Here is a 15370-nt window from a genome sequence, read left to right as displayed (position 1 = left end):
TTGATTACATTACGCACCATACTTAATGCAATTGTCTGTTGTTTGCAACTTAATACTGGTGGGGGTTCGGATGATAACCTGAAGGTGGACTTTTTAGGCATAGATGCATGCTGGATAGCGGTCTATGTACTTTGTCGTAATGCCCAATTAAATCTCACAATACTCATCATAACATGTATGTGCATGGTCATGCCCTCTTTATTTGTCAATTGCCCAACTGTAATTTGTTCACCCAACATGCTTATTCTTATGGGAGAGACGCCTCTAGTGAACTGTGGACCCCGGTCCATTCTTTTACATCGAATACAATCTACTGCAATACTCGTTCTACTATTCTCTGCAAACAATCATCATCCACACTATACATCTAATCCTTTGTTACAGCAAGCCGGTGAGATTGACAACCTCACTGTTACGTTAGGACAAAGCACTTTGGTTGTGTTGTGCAGGTTCCACGTTGGTGCCAGAATCCCTAGTGTTGCGCCGCACTACACTCCGCCGCCATCAACCTTCAACGTGCTTCTTGGCTCCTACTGGTTCGATAAACCTTGGTTTCTTACTGAGGGAAAACTTGCCGCTGTACGCATCACACCTTCCTCTTGGGGTTCCCAACGGTCGCGTGCTGTACGCGTATCAAGACTGCTTTCTGGCGCCGTTGCCGGGGACGTGAAGGAAAATTACACCACAGAGATTTTTAACTCCCACGTCAACTGCACGCCAGCAACTGTTTTCTGGCGCCGTTGCCGGGGAGATCAAGACACGCTGCAAGGGGAGTCTCCACCTCCAATCTCTTTACTTTGTTTTTGTCTTGCTTTATTTTATTTAGTACTTTGTTTGCTGCATTATATCAAAATACAAAAATATTAGTTGCTAGTTTTACTTCACTCGCTATCTTGTTTGCTATATTAAAAACACAAAAAAATTAGTTACTTGCATTTACTTTATGTAGTTTGCTTTATTTACTATTGCTAAAATGAGTAATCCTGAAGTTGAAGTTCGTTCGTTTAAGCAACAAGGGGGAGAATGTTTAAAAGATGCTTGGTATAGAATTAGTGATGCCCATAATAGGTGCACTAAGAAACACTCCACCACTATCCTACTCAGGAATTTTTATGTGGGTATCTCTAGCTGGAATAGGTATGTTCTTGATCGTCTCGCGGGAGGTAACTTTCTAAGTACTCCTGCCTTAGAAGCTAGTTGCATTATTGAGAGTCTATTTGGAATACCACCTGTTAATGAAGTTAAAATTGAAATCTCTCTTGAAGATGTCATGAAAAAGTTGGAGACCATAGAGCAAAATCTTCCAAGTATTGAGACTAATTTGGGAGCATTACTTGATAGCACTGATAAACTTGATAAATCTCTAGGTGGAATTAATGAGAGAATTGCCATCTTAGAAGCTTGTGCTATTCATGATAATCAAACCCAAAGGATTAGTGAACTTGAAGAGGCTATGGGAACATTGGGTTCAACCTTTTCTTCTATTAAATTTAAGGAGAAAGCTTATGTGGGTAAGGAGCAAAAGTTCATGTATGTCTCTAAGGTGCCTAAACTAAAAAACCATTATAGGCCTAAAATTGACAAAGCTCTTAATACCACTATAGATAATGGAGCATCCAATGCTTCATCTCTTGATAATACTTGATACACACTTTCTGCGCCTAGCTGAAAGGCGTTAAAGAAAAGCGCTTATGGGAGACAACCCATGATTTTACTACTGCACTTTTGTTTTATATTTGAGTCTTGGAAGTTGTTACTACTGTAGCAACCTCTCCTTATCTTAGTTTTGTTGCATTGTTGTGCCAAGTAAAGTCTTTGATAGTAAGGTTCATACTAGATTTGGATTACTGCGCAGAAACAGATTTCTTGCTGTCACGAATCTGGGCCTAATTCTCTGTAGGTAACTCAGAAAATTATGCCAATTTACGTGAGTGATCCTCAGATATGTATGCAACTTTCATTCAATTTGAGCATTTTCATTTGAGCAAGTTACGGACTGTTCTGTTTTGACAGATTCTGCCTTTTATTTCGCATTGCCTGTTTTGCTATGCTTGATGGATTTTTCTATTCCATTAACTTTCAGTAGCTTTGTGCAATGTCCAGAAGTGTTAAGAATGATTATGTCACCTCTGAACATGTGAATTTTGATTGTGCACTAACCCTCTAATGAGTTGTTTTAAGTTTGGTGTGGAGGAAGTTTTCAAGGATCAAGAGAGGAGGATGATACAATATGATCAAGGAGAGTGAAAGCTCTAAGCTTGGGGATGCCCCGGTGGTTCACCCCTGCATATTTCAATAAGACTCAAGCGTCTAAGCTTGGGGATGCCCAAGGCATCCCCTTCTTCATCGACAACATTATCAGGTTCCTCTAGTGAAACTATATTTTTATTCCATCACATCTTATGTACTTTGCTTGGAGCGTCTGTTTGTTTTTGTTTTTGTTTTTGTTTGAATAAGTTGGATCCTAGCATTCATTGTGTGGGAGAGAGACACGCTCCACTGTTGCATATGGACAAGTATGTCCTTAGGCTTTACTCATAGTGTTCATGGTGAAGGTTGAATCTTCTTCGTTAAATTGTTATATGGTTGGAAACGGGAAATGCTACATGTGGTAATTGGTAGAATGTCTTGAATAATGTGATACTTGGCAATTGTTGTGCTCATGTTTAAGCTCTTGCATCATATACTTTGCACCTAGTAATGAAGAAATACATAGAGCTTGCTAAAATTTGGTTTGCATAATTGGTCTCTCTAAGGTCTAGATAATTTCTAGTAAGGCTCGAACAACAAGGAAGATGGTATAGAGTCTTATAATGCTTACAATATGTATTTTATGTGAGTTTTGCTTTACCGCTTCATACTTGTGTTTGTTTCAAATAACCTTGCTAGCCTAAACCTTGTATCGAGAGGGAATACTTCTCATGCATCCAAAATCCTTGAGCCAAACACTATGCCACTTGTGTCCACCATACCTACCTACTACATGGTATTTCTCCGCCATTCCAAAGTAAATTGCTTGAGTGCTACCTTTAAAATTTCTATTCTTTATCTTTGCAATATATAGCTCATGGGACAAATAGCCTAAAAACTATTGTGGTATTGAATATGTACTTATGCATTTTATCTCTTATAAGTTGCTTGTTGAGCGATAACCATGTTCCTGGGGACGCCATCAACTACTCTTTGTTGAATATCATGTGAGTTGCTATGCATGTCCGTCTTGTCTGAAGTAAGGGCGATTTACCATGAGTTGAATGGTTTGAGCATGCATACTGTTAGAGAAGAACATTGGGCCGCTAACTAAAGCCATGATCCATGGTGGAAGTTTCAGTTTTGGACAAATATCCTCAATCTCATATGAGAAAATTAATTGTTGTTGAATGCTTATGCATTAAAGAGGAGTCCATTATCTGTTGTCTATGTTGTCCTGGTATGGATGTCTAAGTTGAGAATAATCAAAAGCGAGAAATCCAATGCGAGCTTTCTCCTTAGACCTTTGTACAGGCGGCATAGAGGTACCCCTTTGTGACACTTGGTTAAAACATATGTATTGCGGTGATAATCCAGGTAATCCGAGCTAATTAGGACAAGGTGCGGGCACTATTAGTATACTATGCATGAGGCTTGCAACTTGTAGGATATAATTTACATGATGCATATGCTTTATTACTACCGTTGACAAAATTGTTTCTTGTTTTCAAAATCAAAGCTCTAGCACAAATATAGCAATCAATGCTTCCCTCTGCGAAGGGCCTTTCTTCTACTTTTATGTTGAGTCAGTTCACCTATTTCTCTCCATCTCAAGAAGTAAACATTTGTTCGAACTGTGCATTGATTCCTACATACTTGCATATTGCACTTATTATATTACTTTATGTTGACAATATCCATGAGATATACATGTTACAAGTTGAAAGCAACCGCTGAAACTTAATCTTCCTTTGTGTTGCTTCAATACCTCTACTATGAATTTATTGCTTTATGAGTTAACTCTTATGCAAGACTTATTGATGCTTGTCTTGAAAGTGCTATTCATGAAAAGTCTTTGTTATATGATTCAATTGTTTACTCATTACATTTACCTTTGTCTTTGATCGCTGCATTCATTACATGTGCTTACAATAGTATGATCAAGATTATGATGGCATGTCACTTCAGAAATTATCTTTGTTATCGTTTACCTACTCGGGACGAGCAGGAACTAAGCTTGGGGATGCTGATACGTCTCCAACGTATCGATAATTTCTTATGTTCCATGCTACTTTATTGATGATACCTACATGTTTTATGCATACTTTATGTCATATTTATGCATTTTCCGGCACTAACCTATTAACGAGATGCCGAAGAGCCGATTCTTTGTTTTACGCTATTTTTGGTTTCAGAAATCCTAGTAAGGAAATATTCTCGGAATTGGGCGAAATCAACACCCAGGATCTTATTTTTCCACGAAGCTTCCAGAAGTCCGGAGAGGAAACGAAGTGGGGCGACGAGGCCGCCACACACCAGGGCGGCGCGGCCCAGGCCCTAGCTGCGCCGGCCTGTGGTGTGGGCCCCTCGTGGCGCCCCCTGACCTACCCTTCCGCCTACATAAGCCTTCGTCGAGAATAACTCCAGTACCGAGAGCCACGATACGGAAAACCTTCCAGAGACACCGCGGCCAATCCCATCTCGGGGGATTCAGGAGATCGCCTCCGGCACCCTGCCGGAGAGGGGAATCATCTCCCGGAGGACTCTTCACCGCCATGGTCGCCTCCGGAGTGATGTGTGAGTAGTCTACCCCTGGACTATGGGTCCATAGCAGTAGCTAGATGGTCGTCTTCTCCTAATTGTGCTATCATTGTTGGATCTTGTGAGCTGCCTAACATGATCAAGATCATCTATCTGTAATGCTACATGTTGTGTTTGTTGGGATCCGATGAATAAATGAATACTATGCTATGTTGATTATAAATCTATTATCTATGTGTTGTTTATGATCTTGCATGCTCTCCGTTACTAGTAGAGGCTCTGGCCAAGTTTTTGCTTGTAACTCCAAGAGGGAGTATTTATGCTCGATAGTGGGTTCATGTCTCCATTAAATCTGGGGGAGTGACAGAAACCTCTAAGGTTGTGGATGTGCTGTTGCCACTAGGGATAAAACATCAATGCTATGTCTAAGGATGTATTTGTTGATTACATTACGCACCATACTTAATGCAATTGTCTGTTGTTTGCAACTTAATACTGGTGGGGGTTCGGATGATAACCTGAAGGTGGACTTTTTAGGCATAGATGCATGCTGGATAGCGGTCTATGTACTTTGTCGTAATGCCCAATTAAATCTCACAATACTCATCATAACATGTATGTGCATGGTCATGCCCTCTTTATTTGTCAATTGCCCAACTGTAATTTGTTCACCCAACATGCTTATTCTTATGGGAGAGACGCCTCTAGTGAACTGTGGACCCCGGTCCATTATTTTACATCGAATACAATCTACTGCAATACTCGTTCTACTGTTCTCTGCAAACAATCATCATCCACACTATACATCTAATCCTTTATTACAGCAAGCCGGTGAGATTGACAACCTCACTGTTACATTGGGACAAAGTACTTTGGTTGTGTTGTGCAGGTTCCACGTTGGCGCCGGAATCCCTGGTGTTGCGCCGCACTACACTCCGCCGCCATCAACCTTCAACGTGCTTCTTGGCTCCTACTGGTTCGATAAACCTTGGTTTCTTACTGAGGGAAAACTTGCCGCTGTACGCATCACACCTTCCTCTTGGGGTTCCCAACGGTCGCGTGTTGTACGCGTATCAAGGAGTCACATACCGGAGAGCAAATGTGCCAAATTTCAGACAGAAATCTGGGCTGAGCAAAGAGATCGAGAAATCCTGAGCTCTTGAGCAAAAACGCGAGTGAGAGAAAGTTGGTACGAGTTTTTTCGGGAGAGAGAGTGAGATGGGAGGAAGAGATGAGTTAGTGGGGCAAGGAGGGGCCCACACCACAGGGTGGCGCACCCCCTCCTTGGCCGCGCCGGCACATGGGGGGCAGCCCTAGGGTGCCCTACTGGTCATCCCCAGGTGCTCCCAGATGGCTCTTCGAAAAATAGACCAACGGTATAATTTTTTGAATTTTTGAAAACTTTGAAAAATGCACTTTTCTGGGTATTAAAATTATTATTACTGGGCAAAAAAAGATTTTCAAATCTCTAAATAACTAAAGAACTTTGCAAAACAAGTAGTGCTACAGCAAATAGAACAAGTGGAGGAAGAAAGAAATGTTGTTTAGTTCCTCTATGCATATAAAATGTATTTGTTAACAAGGTTGATCAAGTCTTACCACCAAATAAATTTTACATGGCATAAGATGAAATAAACCTCAAATCAATCATGTTACCTTGTATTGTATTGATATGGATCCAATCATAATATTTTGATATCCTTGTTTAGGCTCATATATAGGACAATCAATAACTCCCACTTTGATAGTTCTCACATTAGAAATTGTATTAACTCCACATACTTTATCAACCCTCTTGGGAAAATAAACAGTATGCTCCTTGTCATCAACATTGAAAGTAACTTTTCCTTTATTGCAATCAATAACAGCCCCTGCGGTGTTAAGAAAAGGTATCCAAAGAATAATAGACATATTATCATCTTCATGCATTTCCAACACAACAAAATCAGTTAATATCAAGCAGTTATTAGTAACTTGAACAGGAACATCCTCACATATACCAACAGGAATAGCAGTAGATTTATCAGCCATTTGCAAAGATATATCAGTCGGTATCAAATTATCTAAATAAAGTCTCTTGTAAAGAGGAAAAGGCATAACACTAACACCCGCTCCCAAATCACATAGAGCAGTTCTAACATAATTATTCTTAATAGAACAAGGAATAGTCGGTATACCTGGGTCGCCCAGCTTCTTTTGAACTTTGCCATTGAAAGAGTAATTAGCAAGCATAGTGGAAATCTCCTCATTAGGAATTTTCCTTTTGTTAGAGACAATATCTTTCATATACTTTGAATAAGGAGGCAATTTAATAGCATGAGTCAAAGGGATTTGCAAGAATAAAGGTTTCATCCAATCACAAAATTTATTATAGTGTTCTTCTTCCTTTGATTTTAGTTTCTTAGCAGGAAAAGGCATTTGCTTTTGAACCCAATGTTCTCTTTCATTACCATGTTTCTTAGCAATAAAGTCTTCTTTAGTATACTTTTTATTTTTAGCATGCTTTTCAGGTTCATCTTCAACCTTTTCTTTATCAGAAGCATCATTCTTATCATTATCTTTATCATGTTCATTACCACTTTCAGTTTCAGCATCAGAAATAGAAATACTATTAGGATCATTAACAGGCTCAGAGGATTCTACAACATTTTTATGTTTCTTTTTCTTTTTCTTAGAAGGAGCACTAGTTTCAGTTCGTTGAGAATCTTGTTAAACTCTTTTGGGACGCCCTTCAGGATATAGAGGATCCTGAGTAGAAACACCGCCTCTAGTTGTTACTTCATAAGCATGTTTTTCTTTAGAACTATTTTTTAACAAGTCATTTTGCACTTTAGTGAGTTGATCAATTTGAGTTTGAATCATATGAAAATGTTTAACAAGCATCTTAACATCATTGGAGGTTCTCTCCACAATATCATGCAAATTACTAATAGCTTGAGAATTTTCCATTAAATGATTCTCTACTCTCATATTAAAATTTTCTTGCTTAACAATATAATTATCAAACTCATCTAAGCATTGAGCAGGAGGTTTTGAATACGGAATATCTTCCCTAGTAAAGCGTTGAAGAGAATTTACCTCAATCATGGATGAAGGGGGAATTATCTTACATAAATCTTCTATGGGAGGTAAATTCTTTACATCTTCAGATTTAATACCTTTCTCCTTAAGAGATTTCTTGGCTTCCCTCATATCTTCATCATTTAATTTAATCATACCCCTCTTCTTCAATATTGGCGTCGGGGCTGGTTCAGGTGTAGTCCAATCATCATGATTCCGGCCTATTTTAGCCAATAATTCTTCAGCTTCGTCTGGAGTTCTTTTCCTGAAAACACAACCAGCACAACTATCCAAATATGCCCTAGACTCAATGGTTAGTCCACTATAAAATATATCAAGTAAATCATGATTTTCTAGATCATGTCCAGGTCGAGCTCTAATAAGAGAGCAAAATCTTGCCCAAGCTTCAGGCAATTTCTCTCCATCTTCCTGGTCAAAACTATAAATTTTCTGTAAAGCAATATGTTGAGCACTAGCAGGAAAATATTTCCGAAAGAAAACATCAAGCAAACCACTTGGACTATCAATAGAATCAGGAGGCAAACTATTATACCAAGTTTTAGCATCATCCTTTAATGAGAAAGGAAAAATTTTAGCAACAAAATAAGTAACAAAATAAGTACGCTTCTTGATATTATCAGAAAACAAGCTACTTACAGTTGAAAGCTCATTCATGTGTTCTACAACACTTTCTTTTTCAGTACCACAAAAGGGTGTTTTCTCAACAATAGCTATATGAGATAAATCAAGAGAAAAATCATAATCCTTATCCTTAATGTTTATAGGAGATGTGGCAAATTTAGGATCAGGAGACAGCTTATATCTAACAGTATGTTGTGCAAGAAGCTTTTTAATTTTACTTGCATCAGTAGTAGCATTGCACTTAACAATAAAATCGTCATCAAGTTCCACATAATCTTCATCAGGATCATCACTAGAGTATTCAACAGACTCAGGTGAATTAACAGGTGTAACAGTATTTTCATTAGGAGTTTCAGTATTTTCAATTTGTCTATACCTAGCAATTGTAGCATCTAGAAAAGATCCCAATGAACCACTACCATCAAGCACAGCAGAAGCATCATCAAAATTATAAGAATTTTCAGATTCAGCAGAAGTACCAGCATGTGCAGCTTGTGGTGGTGAAACAAGTTGACTTATCACAGATGGTGAATCAAGAACAGCAGAGGTACTCAGAGTTGTACCTTTTCTTGTAGTGGATGGTAATATGGCGACTTTAGTATCGCGAGGTTTACCCATGATGGAGAATTTGCACCGAACAATATCAATCCAAGTGAACTTCCAAATAAAGCTATGCTCCCCGGCAACGGCGCCAGAAAATAGTCTTGATGACCCACAAGTATAGGGGATCGCAACAGTCTTCGCGGGAAGTAAAACCTAATTTATTGATTCGACACAAGGGGAGCCAAAGAATATTTGTAAGCCTTAACAGCGGAGTTGTCAATTCAGCTGCACCTGGAAACAGACTTGCTCGCAAGAGTTTATCAAGAGGTAACGGTTTATAAGCAGATGGTGAATTATCGCCGAGTGTAACAAAGATAGCAGTAGTGATTATAGTAAACAGCAGGACTAAAATGCTGTAGGCACAGGGATGGATGAACGGGCGTTGCATGGATGAGAGAAACTCATGTAACAATCAAAGTAGGGCATTTGCAGATAGTAATAAAACAGTATCCAAGTACTAAACAATCCATAGGCATGTGTTCCATATTTAGTCGTACGTGCTCGCAATGAGAAACTTGCACAACATCTTTTGTCCTACCAGCTGGTGGCAGCCGGGCCTCTAGGGAATCTACTGGAAATTAAGGTACTCCTTTTAATAGAGCACCGGAGCAAAGCATTAACACTCCGTGAACACATGTGATCCTCACATCACCGCCTTCCCCTCCGGTTATCCCAATTTCTGTCACTTTGGGGCCTCGGGTTCCGGACAGCGACATATGTATACAACTTGCAGGTAAGATCATAAAACAATGAATATCATCATGAAACAATAACATGTTCAGATCTGAGATCATGGCACTCGGGCCCTAGTGACAAGCATTAAGCATAACAAGTTGCAACAATATCATCAAAGTACCAATTACGGACACTAGGCACTATGCCCTAACAATCTTATGCTATTACATGACCAATCTCATCCAATCCCTACCATCCCCTTCAGCCTACAGCGGGGGAATTACTCACACATGGATGGGGGAAACATGGTTGGTCGATGGAGAGGCGTCGGTGGTGATGATGGCTATGATCTCCTCCAATTCCCCGTCCCGGCGGAGTGCCAGAACGGAGTTTCTGGTCCCGAGACGGAGTTTCGCGATGGCGGCGGTGTTCTGGATGGCTTCTGGCAATTTCGTCTAACCCCCGTGCGTTTTTAGGTCGAAGCCCTTAAGTAGTCCAGAGGGGGGCACCTGGGACTGCCCGAGGCGCCGCCACCACAGGCCGGCGCGGCCCAGGGGCCTACCGCGCCGCCTGGTGGGGTGGCCGCCTCGTGGCCCCCCTCCTTCTGGTCTTCTGGCTCCGTCCCTCTTCTATGAAAATAGGCCCATTGGAATAAACTCCGGGGATTTTCCTGAAAGTTGAGTCTCTGCACAAAAACGAGACACCGGGGAAATTCTGCTGAAAACAGCGTTAGTCCGTGTTAGTTGTATCCAAAATACACAAATTAGAGGCAAAACAATAGCAAAAGTGTTCGGGAAAGTAGATACGTTTTGGACGAATCACTCTCCTCGAGCTTGATCAGCTCGACGGGCATGGGCGCGATGGTCGTTGGCGCGGACGGTGCGGCCGCGCGGCAACCAGGTCCAGCAGCCGTCGCTGCTGCTCCGCCTCCTGGCGCTCCCAGTCCCGCCTGGACCACTCCAGTGCGGCGTCCTCGGCGAGGCTGTTGTCGGCGGGCACCAGGTCCGTGAGCGACCTGGCGATCGCCTCCGCCACGACGGCTTCCTCCGCGCGCTTCGCCTCCTCCTCGGCGAGCTTGTTGGCGGCGATGTTGATGGCGGCCGCGGCGGCCTCCTTCTTCGATGACTTCCTCTTCCGCCCGCGCTGCGGAGAGGAAGGCTCGTCGCGGATGACGAGGGCGCCGCTGATGCGCCCTCTGGTCGGCGGTGGCGACGCCGGTTCCTTCTTGACGGTCGAAGGAGACGGCCACTCCTTCTTGACGGTGGCCGGCGTCGACCCGCCGGACCTGGACGCCGACCTCGAGTTAGACGAGGAGGAGGATGGCGCCATCCTCCTCGGCATCCACGAACTATCGTGCCAGCGCGACACGGTAGCCGCCACCGGCGGCGGCATCCTCAGGACGGGGGAGTTCCCGTCCTCGATGTGCGCGAGCACATTCTCGAGGGTGCGGCCAGGCGCGCTCCACCATCGGCGGCGGCCGGTGGCGTTGTTCCTTGCCGGAGGAGGAGGAGGGCCGTCGTACGCGGCGAGTTCGCGTTCGTACCTGCGCCGGAAGAACGCGGTCCACGCTTCGTAGTTGTCGGGGAAGAAGCATGGATCCGCGCGCTGCTCGTCACTGAGAGTGACGAGCACCTCGTCGATCGCCGCTTCGAGTGCGCCCCCACCCGTTGGCGGTGGCGGGATCGGCACGCCGCCTGCGCTCAGCCTCCATCCTCCCGGCGCGCGGAATTCCGGCGGCGCCGGGTAGCCCGCCATGTGGAGGAGCCGCCCCTCCCATTGGTGGAGAGAGCGGCGGCCGAAACCATTGTTTGCCGCGCCGTCGTTCACCATTGCTTTGGTCGCCGCGGGTTCGAGCGAGATTGGGGAAGATTTGGGGAGGTGAGCGAGGAAGTGAATGCGGGGCAGACGCGGTTGATCGGCGATAAATAGAGGTAGCTGCGCGTGCTACCGAGGCGACGACATTAACTCGCCGCGTGGATGCTACGCGTCGGCGAATAGTGACCAGCGGCAGGCTTTTGTAGCGCGCGGAAGACGATGCGATGAGGACGACGATCGGTATCTCTCGCCGACAAGTTGAGGCCACCAGACGCGCGGGAAGTTTCCTCGACGTTTCGCGCGCTTTTGTTTCGTGCGGAGTCCCCGAGCGCTCCCCGGGGGGCCGGGGATGGCGTGGGCTCGCCGGATGGATTTATGCCCAAATCCGGACGAAAACGAGGAACCGGGGGCGCGACTGGACCGTTTTCGTCCATCCGGATGCAAAAAAGTCATCCTAAGGGCCTCATCGGGGACACGAGTGGAGATGGTCTAACATCCCACGAACTCCTCAAAATAGGCTTTCGCCCCGCTTTATAAATAAAGCAACGATCATACATGGATTCACACACACGGAAAGTGCCGGGGCAGCAGGAAAAACATGCCCAACAAGAAAAAAGATACAACTCGAAGACAACACAGACAACGTCTAGCGACGAAGCAAGACTGCAGCCCTCCACCATGCCGCCCTCTGAACTTGCCCTACCAAGCCACTTCTTGAGTCAAAGATCCTCGAGCACCAAGGCAGCACCTTCAAGAAGGAAGGCGACGTTGTGACGCCGTTGCTGCCCGGGCCATCAAGCTGGTCCTAGGGTTTCCCCCGGCACTCGGCAGGGAATGGAGAGGAAAGAAACCACGACGCCCTCAAAGGAGGAAGGACGACACCCACAGGCGCCGCCGCGTCGGTGCCAGCCATGCCAGCAGGGATTTCTCCCGTTCCTCCAACACCCAAACCCATAGGATCTTGACCAAGAAGCCCCGAGGCACCGCCAGGTCCAAACCACTAGGTCTAGCACTAGCGCACACGTGCACAGGCCAGAGGACGGAACGACAGTGGAGCGACAAACAGGTCAGGCGCAGCCTCCGTTTAGCTTGGGCCCAAAAGGCCCGCAAAGCATGACCCAGACCTAGGCCCGCCTGGCTCGAGGACGCCGCCGCCGCCGACCCGCCGTCGCCCTACCACCCCCACGCCCGCCCGATCTGTAGCACGAGTGTCAACCGGCGGACCGGCCAGATCTGGCCGACCGTCGACCGAGCACCCCACCGCCAAGCACCCTCCACCAGCCACCTCTCGAACCACTGCGGCGCCGGCGCACCAGCACCGCCCTAGGCCACCGTCCCCCAGGGTAGACAGCCGCCGCCGTCACCACCAGATTCGAGCCCGCCTGGCCCAGATCTGGCCCGCAACGCGCATTAGCCGCCCCGGGAAGCTTCACACGCCAAGCCCCGCCCCTTGCGCCGTCGAGCCCGGGAACTACAGAGGTGGACTCAGGCCACCGCCGTCGCAAGGCAGCCGCCGCGAGCACCACCACCTGCCGCCGCCTCCACTGCGGGAGGTCGCCCCGACGCAAGACGCCGCCGTTGCCACGCCAGCTCTCGCCGACCACCGCCGAGCCACACCGCCGCCAAGGAGAGCGCCGCCCCGCCCGGATCTCCTCGCGATGGGGAAGGGAAAGCCCGCCGCTGCCGGCACCGCGCGGGCTTTGACCGGCGGCGCACGCCGGCGGCGGCAGGGAGGGGTGGGGGTTGGGAACGAGGTGGGAGGGATCTAGGGTTTCCGCCCCAGGTCGCGCGGGGGCGACCCAGGAGCGGGGGCGACTCCACCTGTCTTACATTAAGTGATGACGTTTAAAGCATCACATCCCACGAACTGGCAGCCTTTTATTTGTGGACCCAAACACACAAAGAGCTATCTAATTCCCACTATGATTCTCACCACGGACCAAACAAAGGAATGGGAATAAAAATGAAATTCTCTTGTCTAATCTCTGGGCTAATTCCCTCCGATTAATTCCACTTCCCTTTCCCTAGTATTGCCAAACAAGCTGTAAGTATATTTTCCCTTAATTAATTCCACGTGGTGATCCACCGTACCGACAGCATCATACCGCATCACGTTACATTTGATCTCGGAGGAGTGCCAGATTTGATAGATGGATACGTTCGCTATTCACCCCCATTACCAGCTCGACCTGTCTGCATAACACAGGGCATGCACAAGCGCCATTCCTGAAACTCTAGAGAAGCGGCTAGCTCTGAACTTCAGAGATGAAGCCCATCCCTCTGCTGACACCGTACAAGATGGGCGAGTTCCAACTCTCCCACCGAGTCGTGCTGGCGCCGCTGTCGCGGCTGCGCTCCTACGGCGGCGTGCCGCAGCCGCACGCTGCCGTGTACTACTCGCAGCGCGCCACCCCCGGCGGGTTCCTCATCTCGGAGGCCACGCTTGTCTCCGGATTGCCAGAAGGTCCCCAGGAGTCGTCGTCGTTCAGGGACGTCCCGGGGATCTGGGCGCAGGAGCACGTCGAGGCGTGGAGGCCCGTTGTGGACGCCGTGCACGCCAAGGGTGCCGTCTTCTTCTGCCAGCTCTGGCACGTCGGCGACAAAGTCGTCGTCCGGCCGCAGCAGGTGAGCCCGCAGATGAGCTTCGACGGCCGCCGCGAGGAGCTGTCCTCGCCGAGGAGGGTGACGGCCGAGGAGGCGCCCCGCGTTGTCGACTGGTTCAGACGCGCCGCCAGGAACGCCGTCGATGCCGGTACGTGCTAGCTCCTGGCGCGGGGGACCGTTAATTTGCTTCTTGTGCATGTGCATGTGCTGTACGTGCCGCCGTGCGCTCGCCTCAGCTCACACCGTACGTGCCACGCCTGCAGGTTTCGACGGCGTCGAGATCCTCGGCGCCAACGGTTACTTCGTCGACGACGGCCACGTCGGCAGCGCCGGTCTGGAGAGCCGCTGCCGGTTCGCGCTGGAGGTGGTCGACGCTGTGGCGCGGGAGGTGGGCGGACACCGCATGGGAGTCTGTCTGGACCAGTTCACCACCACCGGCACCGGCACCGGTGAGGAGCACGCCGTGGCGCTCCACGTGGTGAGCCGGCTCAACGATCACGGCGTGCTCTACTGCCACATGATCGAGCCGAGGATAGAGGGGCGGCGGCACGTCTCCCGGCAGCTGCTGCCTTTCAGGGAGGCGTTCGAGGGCACGTTCATCGCCAACGGCGGCTACGGGCGGGAGGAGGGGGACGCGGCCGTCGGCGAGGGGTATGCCGACCTGGTGGCGTACGGGCGGCTGTTCCTGGCAAACCCGGACCTGCCGAGGCGGTTTGAGCTTGTCGCGCCGCTTAACGACTGCAACAGGGCCACCTTCTACGGCGCCGGCGACACCGACACCGCCGTCGGATACACGGACTACCCGTTCCTCGATCGTGTGATGTGATGATCGAGCTCGCAAAGTGTTGCATTCGGCGCCACTGATGAAGTGATGATCTAGGTTGATTTACGTTGAATGATGTACTCCCTCTCACCCTCTGTGTCCGGAAATGTGTGAGAGCATCCCCACTCGTTGGCGCTCCCCACGCCCAAATCCGGCGAAATTTTCGTCCGGATTGGAGGAAGATTTGGCGTGGGGAGGAGTAGTTTCCCAGTCGTGTGCTCCCCAAGCGGCGTTTCTCGGGGAAAAAGAGGATGGCTCGGGGAATCCGGACGAAAGAGGAGACACGTGGGCGTGGGCGGTTGGTTTAGCTTCATCCGGAGTCCCCGAGCGCTCCCCGGGGGGCCGGGGATGGCATGGGGAGTCCGGACGAAAATAGGCTCAAATCCGGATCAAAACGAGGAACCGGGGGCCTAACTG

General features: G+C 47.7%; 1 protein-coding gene across 1 annotated transcript; it reads left to right on the top strand.

Moving 5' to 3' along the window:
- The first annotated feature begins 13692 nt into the window (after positions 1-13692).
- On the top strand, positions 13693-15078 carry LOC127293426 (putative 12-oxophytodienoate reductase 2). Its single transcript, XM_051323051.2, has 2 exons — positions 13693-14278; positions 14394-15078. Exons 1-2 carry the CDS (start codon positions 13792-13794, stop codon positions 14954-14956), a joined length of 1050 nt encoding a protein of 349 aa, XP_051179011.1. The 5' UTR covers positions 13693-13791; the 3' UTR covers positions 14957-15078.
- The last annotated feature ends 292 nt before the right edge of the window (positions 15079-15370 follow it).

This window comes from Lolium perenne, chromosome 4 (assembly GCF_019359855.2).
Source record: "Lolium perenne isolate Kyuss_39 chromosome 4, Kyuss_2.0, whole genome shotgun sequence".
In the NCBI taxonomy this organism is placed as follows: Eukaryota; Viridiplantae; Streptophyta; class Magnoliopsida; order Poales; family Poaceae; genus Lolium; species Lolium perenne.
Note: the sequence above shows the minus strand (reverse complement) of the source record. Positions and strands in the feature narration are given on the sequence as shown.

Excerpts from the sequence above, each read along its gene's own strand:
- LOC127293426 (XM_051323051.2), top strand. The coding sequence starts at position 13,792 with ATGAAGCCCATCCCTCTGCTGACACCGTACAAGATGGGCGAGTTCCAA. Across the intron at positions 14,279-14,393 it reads CAGGAACGCCGTCGATGCCG|GTTTCGACGGCGTCGAGATC; the intron begins GTACGTGCTAGC and ends CCACGCCTGCAG.